This window comes from Ammodytes marinus (genome assembly GCF_949987685.1).
Source record: "Ammodytes marinus genome assembly, chromosome: 7".
In the NCBI taxonomy this organism is placed as follows: domain Eukaryota; kingdom Metazoa; phylum Chordata; class Actinopteri; order Uranoscopiformes; family Ammodytidae; genus Ammodytes; species Ammodytes marinus.
Window position 1 is genome coordinate 22,787,672 of NC_137211.1, and position 12,780 is coordinate 22,800,451.

The following is a 12,780-nucleotide window of genomic DNA, read 5'->3' on the forward strand; positions in this document are numbered from 1 at the left end:
AATAGGAAATTTAAAAAAACTAAATCCATTTCATGTTGGTATCCTTACATGGACTTTGCTGTGGTTACACAGGTGTACAGCAGCACTGTTAAAGGGTTTAGTTATTAGCTCCTTTTGGTCGATAAAGCCTGACAGTGGCTTGGAGTGTAAGTAATTTCCCAGTCTTCCTGAATCTCTGATGAGGTGACCAGCATCACATCCACATCAGGGATCTTCCAGTTGGTGACGTCTCCAGCTTGGACCATACATTTTTCACACCACACATTCCTCATAATGGTTAATGGAGACTGGCATTAGCAGTGGAGTTTGCAGTTTTTCCACTGTACAGGTGATACTTGTATTATTAGAATATCATGGAAAATGAATTGGAATTGAGGCAAGAATTCATTCAAAAGGGGCCCAAACCAAGTACTGAGTATATTTGGATGATTATACTTTATAGAGGGCCGACATTTCTGTATTTAAAATCCCTTCTTTATTGATTTCATGTAATATTCAAATTTTCTGAGATTTTGAATTTGGGGTTTTCATAAGCTGTTCGCTATAATAATCAAACTTATAACAAATAAAGGCTTGAGATATCTCACTTTGAATGTAATTAGTCTACATAATATATTATTTTCACCTGTTAAGTTGAATTACTGAAATAAATGAACTTTTGCATGATATTCTAATTTTTCGAGTTTCACCTGTATATTAGGACTGGTCATATTATAAATATAACAAGGCCCTAGGGTATTCAAGTGTCATTAGGGCTGGCAGAGGAAGAAGGTCCAATACCAGCCATGTGTTGTATTGTTTAAACGTGCTTTGGCAGGGCAGGAACCACTTTTAATTCATTTTCCGGTTTGAAAGTTCTAAATATCTGCATTAGGGTATGTCATATGTCAGATACAGTGGTAAATTCACTGTGTCCATAGAAGAACTCAATTAGATGCTTTATAGTTTGCAGCATCAACAAACTGAATGTTTGACAGGGTAGTTACAACATAGGTGAGGCTCATCTATGTTTGAACTACACCCTGTCAACTCTCATTTGCTTTGGTATCACAATATTCATATTGTGACAATATTCATATTGTGAATATTTTTGTGGTGGTATCAAATCCTTGACCTATCAACCATTTATACACCAAATCTAACACAAAAATAATATATTCCATGGAAATGTGATGGTTTACTCTGTAGCCTTGAATGTTGGATGGTGCAGAAGAATACGCTGTGCAAAACCAGTTTGATATAATTTTGTCTGTAGTGAATTTGTTGCAAACCCTGCTCTTAAGCAATTACAAACCGATCACGCCTGGCGTAAATATCCCAATGAAGCGCAGCAATCAGCATCTTAAAAAGACACAAAGTGCATGCTAAATGGGAACAGCACTTGACTTATGAGCAAAGCAGACATCCAATAGTTTGTGCGTTAGCTCAGAGTAGTTTGTGCGTTAGCTCAGAGTCAAAAAGACAGGGTCACTCGTGTGTGGGTGTGTTTATTTGGGGATACATTTGCTTGTTTAAACCTTTGCTTTGCTTTCAAAATAAATACCTCTGGGCCTGCGATACTTCTGTTGACTCAGAGTGAGAGCAGCACTTAACACAGCTGATACACTTTGCCTGAAAAGAACAATACTGACACGAGTCTTAATTGGTTCCCATGTTTGCCGATAGCTAATTAGAAGCTTCCGGTTGCTAAAAATGTAATATTACCAAGCATGAAGGTTAACATTTCACCATCATGTCTTTACTCCCTTTAAAGCTATAGTGTGTAACTTGATGCCCCCATGTGCAATTCTGAGTAATAACAATTGTGTCAACTATTGTGGCAATGGCTTGAATGTAATCAACATTCATTTAGATGAAAAAGTTATGCACTATAGCTTTAAACTAAACTATCCGTGTTCCAATCCCCATACTAGTTAGTATGTCAGAAAAAAGATTAAGGATATCCTAATACATGCCCTGTGTTCCAAATCGCATACTCTTTCTTTTTCTATTCTACACACTACCTCCAACGATAAAAAGAATCTTGTTAGGATGCAGTAGGCATACTATGTATTGGAACATACTTTTACTCTTTTATTTCATCATAACATTGCGCCTTGATCTTGCCTCTGGCTTTTATATCCGCCTCATCCCTGTTCGTTTTGATATGGAGGCTTCGTTGATGTGACGTCACTTCACGTGCGCACTTGATTGTGGGTCAGAATTGCCCAAATAGGATGCAGTTTTCAACCCTAACATTCTTGGTAGGAAACTAACAATCTTGGTAGGAAATCCGGGTACTTCTAACCCTCCTAAATCTGGCCACAAGAATCGGGACATCCTAAATCTTTTTTCTACATACTATACAGTAGAAAGTATGCGATTCGGAACACAGGGATGATATCAAATGCAGTATGCCAAAAATACCCAGATGCCCCAATACATCCGATTGCATTTTGCAGTATGCAAACCAGGATTCTTTAGTATGTAGTATAGTAAAAAGAAAAAGTATGTGATTTGGAACGCAGGGTAAAACTCTTGACTGCAGTCCCATTCACTGTTGGTTTAGCCCATGTTCTTCAAGTCAAACACCTATTACAGCAACAATGTTTATGAGACAAATCGCAACAAATATTAAATGCTTGTCTTTTTAACAATTTGGGGGGGGATCTACAGACTAGGCTTTGAAATTAAGTATTCCGTCACTTTGAAGAGCATTGAGTTAAAAAAAAACAATGCATTATTAGACTAAGATACATTCAAGTTTGCTGTGCCTCTGAACAGGTAACTTTAATATTTTCACATTAGAAGAATGTAAACAAGTCCAGCATCCTTTATCAATATTAGACGTTATTAAAACGTAATTCTTACATCCTTTCTCTTGATGCCAAGTGCACATTTAAGATTGCAGTAGTATTTCAAGTATCCCACTTACGATTTATGACCGGTAAACATGTTATACATGACTTGTAACAATGTAATTGTAAGCTGATACAAGTGTTAATTTAACTACAATTTCTTCTGTGAGCACCAGAATTGGGGGCTCCTGTTTTAAAGGGATAGTTCAGTATTTGTGTGGGGTACTTAGGCATAGTTAGTGTGTTACCTTATGGAGATGGCAGTCAGTGCAGTCACTATAAAGAGTTTGGGGATTGTTGCAGAGAGGGCCAGAACAAAAACCTTTTTTTTCCCGCCACAAATGTATTCCTAACCAAAAAAACTAAATATCCGTTCAATTGTAGGCTAAACTCAGATTTTTTCCACCGCTTTAGTTTGCGGCCAGACAGCCCTCTATTTTTGTATCACTCAATGAGCCTCTAGAGCTACTGCCGATATTCAAGAGACAAGAAAACAAAAATAAATGGTTTTCTGAGGTAAACAAAAGCTGTGGAAAAAGTCTTAGTTTAGCGTACAACTGTACGTATATTAAGCTTTTAGGTTAGCATTTATATATGTGGACGAAAAACTTTTTCTTCTGCTACAGCGCCGCCTTCCTCAAACTCCTAAAAAAGTATTGCTCTGACCCCCATCTCCATAGGTAACACAACAACTATGCCTAAGTACCCCATACAACCCTACTTCAAAAATACTTAACTATCCTTTTAACAGATGGATCATTATTGAAATAATTTTAAGTATGTCTTCACAGAAGGCGGAATAATTAATACTGTACAAATATTTTAATATCTGCATTTATTTAAAGGTGCTCCGAGGGACTTTCAGTTTTTGTTAATTATTGCACCCCCTTTGAACAAATGCGGTAGTGTTTTTAATACGCCAGCTTTAGCTCCAGGGTAAGGGACCCATGACAAAGGCATTAAGAAAAACTATTTAAAAATAGCATTCTTGCACTGATGGTCTCATTTGCAGTTACATGTCATTTGTGATCATCAAAGGAAACATTTGACTGCTTCAGTAATATTCAGAAGTTCCTCGTAGCACCTTTAAGTCAGTGAAAGCTGCTGTTCGAATGCCAGATTAGATAAGAAGGTTGATACCACTGCTCCTACTTCATAAATATGAAACCACCTTTAGCTTAGCATTAAGGCAGTAAACAAGAAAGCAGCTATAGTGCAGTTACATCTCGTTTGTGAATTTGTAAAAACTTGGAAGTGTGTAAACAGTACTTTCTGAGGTTGTCAGTAACGTCTCAGCCTCGAGTAGCTGCCTGGCAATACATATACATCAAACAAAAGAGTTAAATGTGTTGGTGACCGAGCAGGGCAGCCTTTTGGGGTAGATTGTAAGGAGATATTCACTGATTTTGACAACATTTGATGTCAACATCCTCCAGAATAACCTAGTATGCCTTGAAGTCTGAGTCAGACCTTCATACAGGTACATGGAAGCACGGTCCCCAGACTACAGAAAATAAAGATAGCAGGGAGCTGGGGGGACAAAAAGAATATATTTCCTGCGATGGTAACAGTCAAAGTTCAAAATTGTAGATCTATGAATTTTTTTAATTCTCCATTGTAGGATTGTTAGTTGCACCAGGCCATGACATGACAATACACTTTTTCCACTGAACTAAACACTGATGTAGTTTGCCTTGGTAATGTGGTCACTAGCGACATTACGAATCTGTAGCTTGCAGCTTTTCATCCAACAGCTATTTGTCTTTGCACTATTCCTCCCTGCAAAACTTAAAGCTCATCTGCTGACTTATTAAGAGCAGAATGTGTCCCTACCTGGTTGATCAGATGAGTTTTAAATGAGAAACTGCACGGCTTATGAAGCACAGCTAACTTTGTGACAAACACATTACATTTTTTATAAGCTCTTCACAAAAAAGCTGTTTTTTTAAGAACTGAGAACACAGATGATGGAGAGTAGAGACCATCCCAGGTTGGCCAGGGGCAGCAGATGCAGGGCAGCAGGGACTGCCCCCCTTCGACTTGAGAAGTAGTGGTAACATGTCATCAAGGCATGGCGCAACTAAAGCTCACGACCATGTCCAATGGAGAAAAAAAATATATATTTGCTTTTATTGCAATTAAAAAATAGTGGCTTTCATAAATGGCTTGCTGTAATAGGAGTATCAGTGATTGAAGTCAATGGGCTAAAACATGGACAGGATGATACTGCTTTGTAATGTTTTGTACTTCCATCAGAGGTCTCGGTCATTTGTTTTAACCACCTTTACCAGACTCGACCCAAATGTTCAGGAAAAGTAAGACCTTTATCGGCAGAGAGCTTTGCTGTTCAGAAAGAGAAAAAGAGATGCATTAATATCAAAAGTACAGCACAAGACACAGTAGATATTTGAAACTCAAACATAATGAAAATAGAATTTATTTGTTCAAGGGTCATTTACTTCAAACAGTAAGTACTCAAAATTATATACACATTTACATTTTGATACATTTCAAAAATGGCAATTATACCACTTATGGTAGATCATTGTGGACGTATTCATTAAATACATTCCAATGTGTCAATATATACAAGACATGAGACTATTAAGCCTCTGGTAGCATTGCTCTGAGTAATGGAGCATCTGTAGTCAGCTCCTCCATAGTGCTGCATGAGCTATGCTGACAGGCTCTACAGCTACACATGTTGTGGCGTAATGGTGTAAGATAATTAGGTGCATACCATTTGATACCCATACTACCTTTAAAAAAATACCAGGCCACGTTGGCAACTGCTTGTCCAGCCTCTTCACCTTCCACCAGCAGAATCCACTTTAGCATAAAGAAAAAGGGTGGCGCTAAATGAAAGTATTCTTCTGTACAATGGTGCTGGTTCACAAAGAGATCAATTATCATCAAAATTAAGTATTTACATAATTATTTTTCAATGGAATATGGCATATCCAATTAAATTGCTGATTCAAGATCACTCTTTGTGGACCTTCACCTTCAGATCATATTTTGATGTAGCTCTTTGTTACATGTTAACTAAAAAAATTCCTATCATTACACATGAACAAAAAACATTTTAAATGTACTCAAAATACACTAATTGGAAATAAGAACTGTATCATAAAAAAAAGTACTTAGGTTGCTGCCAAGGTTGCCAAGACTGAAAAACCAACAAAAATATATTTTCTTGTCTGATCCTTACCATGGAGTCAAGCAGGTAAAGGTGTTCAGATAGCCACTCATCCCGCATGGTGCATCAACCATTACCTAGAAGAAACTGTCAACAAGGTTTAGCAGTAACGTGTGCGCAATACATCATTACACAAAAACAACATGCATATTCAGCAGTTCTTAGGTTATCTTAACTGATTCAACAGTGTTCATCCAAGATGTTCAGTACACTGAGCCATATCAAGTTCAGTCTCAATATCTGAAAACAGAGGTAAGTACTTGACCCTACATTTTGAGCGATGTGCTTGCACTCTCTGCACACTTAGTGCAGAACTCCACCGAGACGTGGTTCTTGTCCACGTGCAGACACACGCCGCCAGATGTCTCTTTGTCCTCCACCTTCACACGCTTCCTGGGCAACGCATAGTCGTGGTCGTTTGAGTCAGGCGCCTGTAAAAGCGAGCAAGATAATTTCATCCCATTCACGCCACTCAGCCTGGATAAGAGCTGGCCTAACATGCTCTCATTGGCCAGCACAGCTCTCAAGTACCTGGTCTCATCCTCCAACTCTTCCACTCTCTTGGTCAGCTGCGAGTTTTCCTGTTTGAGCACGTTGTTTTCCGTCGACAGATTGCCAACTTTCTTCTCCAAGGTGTTGACATATTCTTTCTTCTTGAGACGATTCATTCTGGCAGCGATGGCATTTTTGTTGATGATGTGGTTCGACTCATTTCGCCTTTCCTTGACCTTCTTCTTCGAGTCAGAGGACATTCTTTCTGGAGACGACGCTGTGGAAGCTTCGTTTCCTGAATCTTGATCCATGGCACTGTAACCACCCAGACCAGAAAACTCAACATCGAAGAGTGGGGAGGCACCATCGCTATCAAGTGTCCAATCTAGGTCTTCCATTCCAAACAGGTCCTCCAGCTCGATTCCAGCGGTGTCAATTTCATCAGCTTGAAACTCCACAGATGGGCTAGGGTGATATTTGTCGGTTTTCCCAGTATCTTCCACTTCCACCTCAATGGCCTGCACTTCTGTATTGGTCATAACGCGTCCTCTTCTTCTGGTAATCATTGTGGTTTGATTGCGAGACCACACAGACGCTGATATCCAGAAAAATGTCTTGCGATACCAAAACTGTGGAGACAAAGAAAATATACTGTTAGTGTGTAATCCTGCTGCAATTAACAAATTAATTCTTAATTAATTAATTTGTTAAGGAAATTATAAGGAAATGTTGATACTACGCATTCAGGCATGAAGATAACAATAAAAGAATGCAATAATGCTCTAAACTTGCATCCGTGCATTATTCCCTTGATAAATTAATCCTTCCTTTCTGCTGACAGCCTCCATTTCCTTGCATGCGCAGGAGGAGGACATGAGGTGTGTGTGTTGGCCAAACGTATGACCAACGTAACTGGCTTACCGCTTTAGCTAGGCCCAGTAGCATTAGCACTATACGACACTCTGCAATGACCGTTGTAGCAGTCGACCTTTACGTCACAAATATACTTCATACCCCAAAATTTTAATCAATTGCTTAAGTCGACAAAAGATAAGTGACATTGAGCGCCCTAATATAATATAATAATAATGAAAGGGCATCGAGCACGATAGCTTTAACAACTAACTTCAGATGAATGCAGCTGACTTCAGATAAGACGATGTATTTGGTGCATTTAAACAAGAACAACAAACACATAGCGACATTTTCCATATCATTAACCTGGTGAACGTTACCTTTGTAACCGGACCGTTTTAGTTAGCCCCCAGCTAGCTAACGTTAGCTAAAGCCATGAGGCGTAAACAGACATGACGCAGCATCTTTTAAAGGCACTTACAAACTTACCGTCCCGTTTGAACAATAAATGCAAATAAAAAAACACTGGAACTGGGTCGTTGGATGAAACTCCTGTTGTTTGCTCGGTTACTGGACGCTTTTTCTCTTTTCCCCGCTCGGAGCTTTAGAACAAAAAGTACAACAACGACGCGCTTAACGACTGAGGAAGAGACTGCAAGCACACGTCCGGTACAAACCATTCAAAATAAAAGTCCTACTGAACTCTACTCAATTGACCATGACGCAGTTACACAACCTCAGAACACGTCTTGTGAAACCAATCTTTTTTTCTAATCCCTGTAGAAAATAGGTGCAACAGTTCAACTAATATGTCAAGAAAGATTTGTGAGGGGATATATATTTGTTTCATGTTGTTAAGATGTGTGTCCTTTACTCCCGATTTTGTTCATTTCAATAGAGAAATGACTGCTTATTTATTTGTTTGTTTTCATTTTATGTTGGTTATCATTTTGATGATTGTTATTTCCATAGAACATGTGTATGTGTGTCTGTATAAACACTTCTGTGACCGTTTTGAAAAAACATTCAGCTACATATTGGCTTTGATTTTTTTTCTTATATTACTTCTTTTTGTCATAATCTTCTTTAAACCAATAATTTCCCTTTAAACAATGCATACATAAATATATTGAGGTTAAACACATTTCCTACTGGATACATATATTTCTTCTAATGCTAGTGTGTTGTGTCTTTTGGATTCTTTATACACTTTTGCTTTGATTTGTACATATGTCTTCTTAAATGTTTGTATTGAGTAAATGGTGTTTATTATTTTTTAACTCAGTGCTGCCTCAACACCCTTGTCCTGAAATTCTCCCCATCCTTCCAATCTTTATGTCTATGCATCATGGACTCTTAAAGAACACAATCATATTCCTTCATTAGAAAAAGGTTTAATAGAACATAAGTGCACAAAATAGATGTGTTACACAAACCTTGAGAGTACAATAATGACCCCTTTGCCAATTTTTTCAAAGAGGCTACTACTCCAAAGCTCTTTGTAGGGAGCAACAACTATTTCAACAGAACAGGTTAAGTCACATGACAGGTGTAAAAAAAAAATACCTCATTGTACTCTTAATACACATTATGATGAAATAACTATCCCAAGTATCTCGTTCTAGCTTTACTATGTGCAGTATATGTTATGGGATGTGTGCACTAGTTAAGTTTCATTTGGAAATACTATAGACACTTATTATTTTGCTGATATATATATTTGTTTTACTGTTGGGATAAAGTAATTTGAAGAAGTCGTTGTGTGCTCTGGCAAATTATAAGTGATTTTTTTTTACACTTTTCTGCCATTTTTATCAATTAGGAAAATAATCAGCAAGAACTTGTAATTACATTTTCAAAACTAAATGATATAAAACAGCAAATCATCACATGTCAGATGCTGAGACCAGTGAACATCTGAGAAATGGCTTTTATGATAATCAGCAAATCAATTTAATTGAATACTTATATTTATTTAAGCCAGCGACAAACTTTGTTCAGTATTGATGTTTACACATTATGCAAAACAGAGAGCACATTTCAGTTCACGATGTGCCAGCAGCTTGAGGCCAATATGTCACAGCGTGACAAAATCGACTCAAAAAAGTTGCAGTCCAATTTTCAGCTTGTTAACGTCGCTTTGGTTCCAAACAAGGCCCTCGGCTGTTCTCACTGGAGCAGAGACTCCTGGGACGTTGTGTTTGGTGCTGCTCTCCATCTCCACCGGCTGGTCGAACACGGTCATCGTGGAGTAGTTTTCCACCATAAGGCACGCGGGGTCATCTGACTGTCCGGGGACTTTACCTAGAGGATAGTACTTCCAGGCAACTTTTTCAACGCACACCTGCCATGGAGAACCCCTGAGCATCTTTGCCTTTTCGGCCTGATCGTCGGCCCGTTTGTGCTCCTGCGATGAGGCCTCGTTCCTCTCTGATCCCCCCGTGGAACGCCAGGGATGGGTGTGGTGGCGCCGGGATTTCTGCAGCTTCTCGTGCAAACTCTCCAGCGTGTATATGGGCTGTTTCTTTGGCTCCAGTGAATTGTCGTATTCAGAGTCTGCGGGCTGTGTGTAGATGGAACAGAGCTGGAGCAGCCTCTCTCGGGTTTCCACAGGGAGGGGATGCTCCATGTCATCCAGGATTAGCTTAAGCAAGCGAGGCGAGCTGGCACAGGGGGCATCCAGGCACGCAGAGAGTAGCTGCTGCCACCTCAGCTGGATGCGGTTGACGAAAATCCTGTCCTTCATTCTGGCCTTCTTCTGGCCCTTTGTTTCAAAATGGAATTCAAATTTGTTGCTGTTGCACATGATGATTTCGGAGATCCAAGCGGAGATGTAGATCGCCCGGTTATTTCCCTGCTCTGTGGCGAGCAGCTTCAGCTCAACAAAGAGCTTCTCCAGGAGGAGGTGGATGAAGGCCGGCGAGTTGAGCATCTTCAGGAGGGGCAGCCAGAAACGCAGGAAGGTTTGAGGGAGTCTGACCTCGTTGGGGCCTGCAGTGTTACAGCCTAATGTTCCCAGCTGATCAACTGTAGGAACTAGAAATCCATCTTCCAGCAACACGTCCACCAGCAGATCACTTGACTCCACAGCAAACTGCTTTATCTCACCTAGTATCCAGCTTATGTCTGCGAAGGGGGGTGGCCACGCGCCCCTCTGCTTGCCTTCAGAGAGCTCGTCCAAAGTCTGGAACTGCCCATTTTCATAAGATATCAAAAGATCCCGTGCACTCTTATAGGCTTCCATTTCTTTCTGCTTTGCGATGAGCTCGTCCTCTTGGCGTTTTAGCTCCATATCTTCGTCCTCTCCCTCCGACTGTGATTCCCAGTCCTCATTCGGCCCTCCTTCCAACTGCCTGGACCAGTACTCCTGCTGGAGCCACTCCAGAACCACCTTACACCCCTTTCTACACCTGGTCACGGTAGGGAGCTTCCGGTGAGTAAAGTCATGCCTCAGGTCTACCACCCACCCTGGTATGTTCAGGTTGCCAGCCAGCCGCCGCAGTGGACGGGCCGTTCGCCCCTGCAGTCGCTCCGTAATCAGGTTGACGAACCTGACCAGAGCCGCTCCGTACAGCAGCACCAGGTCATCACCGTCCAGATGGCCCGACTTGTCCAGCACCTGGCACCTCACCAGGTCCGCGGTGCACTCCACCGCCACGGGGCTGCTGTTAGCGTACCTGCCCTTCCAGGCGGAAATTCTGTGCAGTGCGTACCTCTGTAAGGCGGCATCATTCGAGTAGAGATACTGCAGAACCTGGTCCCACTCAGCTTTGTTGACCCACGCCACCACATGGCGTTTTTTCTCGGAGCTCTTCTTCTTCATTTTCACGGTGGATAGGTCACACGGTAGACTTCCGTTAACACCGCGTGCACATACCGCTCTTATCCGCCCGGTTAGTTCTGTCTTCCAACAACCACTCTCTTATTAAGGAACAAAAACAGCGTTGTGTCACAGCGCGAGGGTGTTTGCAGCATGGACGTATTATGGAAACGGGATACCGAGAGCGACGCATCCCGGAAACGACGTGCCGAATTCTTCTTCTTTTCACATTAACGGCAGCTGTTTTGTTGCATTCTGTTGCATTACTGCCACCATGTGGAGTCCGTTAACTCCTTCAGTGTCCGGTGTTGTGCCGAATTCCCACTCCCCCGCAGGATCCCACTCCCCACTGCCTTCCTAGCGTATTGCTAGTTGTAGTTTGACGAACCGAGGCGATTTTTACAAGCCAAGTTCCTTCGTCTTAGGCTTTGAGGAAACTGTTCGTAGGCTATTTAATTCATGTTTCATCAAAATATAAGTTATGTTGTGCTGCACTTGAGAGTCTATACGATTTGTGCCCTCTGTCCCCCGCACTTTCTACAACCACTTAATTCATTTTTTTTTTTTTTTTTTTTTTTTTTTTTATTAACCTTTATTTATACAGGTAAAATCAGGGGAGTGGGATCCTGCGGGGGAGTGGGAATTCGGCACAACACCTGTGTCCGAAAACAAAATGACAATTTCGGTAAGCGCATGTCCCCTACGAAACATCCACTCACATGATTCTTTAGAAAAATATTAATAATCACCATTTGCGACTTTTGGCTCTTAGATATGATACATTTAACATAAAGAATAACAACACAATAGTTAAAGTAAACTGGGTAATTGACTTCTAGGCCATTAACGCTGGGTAAAGTATCTTCACAAGCTTCTTTTGGACAGTTTGCAGCACTAGGCTGCATGTTATATAAAGTATATGCTACATTTGGTACAAGAAAGTGTTAAGTTTTAACCTGCTGCATGGTGTAGGCCTATGATTCAACTAATTGTACTGTGCCACTATAAATGTTTAGGACTGTAGGCTACTTAGAATGACCGAATAAGACATCAGAAGAATTTACACAAATGTAGGCCTATTTATCTGAAAGGAAGACATTTGTATCAGATCCGGCAATAAATAGCCTAGGTCACTGGGATCTGATGTGTTGGATAAGACAGGTCCATTGGCTATAGTAGCTAAAATAAAAACATCCAAAGGAGACTCTGATGATTGAAATCAGGACTGTTTGCTGTCCTGACTCCCAAATGGTGGAAGAGCTCCCCATTGACATCAGGACAGAAGAAAGTCTACACATCTTCCTCTGCAGGGAAAAAAGACCAACTCTCCAATGATAATGAGAAAAAAATAAAGAAAATGCACTTACACTACGCTATAGTACTTTGCAGTTTGGCTAATTTGAAGGTAATGTACATGATAGGATGACTGTGGCTCATTGAAATGAAGCGGGAAGGAATTAAACACATGGACCTTAAATAGTCTTTGACAAACAGCTGGAAACCCTTATCCTGTGAAATTACAGGACCGATTACGATATCAGATATATAACTATAAGAGTTGTGTAATATTATAAACT

The 12,780-nt window shown here is 40.5% G+C and overlaps 2 protein-coding genes across 2 annotated transcripts; both read right to left on the bottom strand.

Moving 5' to 3' along the window:
- Positions 1-5,241: 5,241 nt before the first annotated feature.
- On the bottom strand, positions 5,242-8,018 carry crebzf (CREB/ATF bZIP transcription factor). Its single transcript, XM_080031333.1, has 4 exons — positions 7,873-8,018; positions 6,307-7,157; positions 6,049-6,123; positions 5,242-5,666 (listed from the first exon to the last, which is right to left on the bottom strand). The coding sequence occupies exons 2-3, from the start codon at positions 7,092-7,094 to the stop codon at positions 6,114-6,116; spliced, it is 798 nt and encodes a 265-aa protein (XP_079887459.1). The 5' UTR covers positions 7,095-7,157; positions 7,873-8,018; the 3' UTR covers positions 5,242-5,666; positions 6,049-6,113.
- Positions 8,019-8,761: 743 nt separating this feature from the next.
- Positions 8,762-11,361, bottom strand: las1l (LAS1 like ribosome biogenesis factor). Its single transcript, XM_080030645.1, has one exon. It carries the CDS (start codon positions 11,204-11,206, stop codon positions 9,482-9,484), a length of 1,725 nt encoding a protein of 574 aa, XP_079886771.1. The 5' UTR covers positions 11,207-11,361; the 3' UTR covers positions 8,762-9,481.
- Positions 11,362-12,780: the final 1,419 nt, after the last annotated feature.

Coding starts and splice junctions, on each gene's coding strand:
- crebzf (XM_080031333.1), bottom strand. CDS start 7,094: ATGATTACCAGAAGAAGAGGACGCGTTATGACCAATACAGAAGTGCAG.
- las1l (XM_080030645.1), bottom strand. CDS start 11,206: ATGAAGAAGAAGAGCTCCGAGAAAAAACGCCATGTGGTGGCGTGGGTC.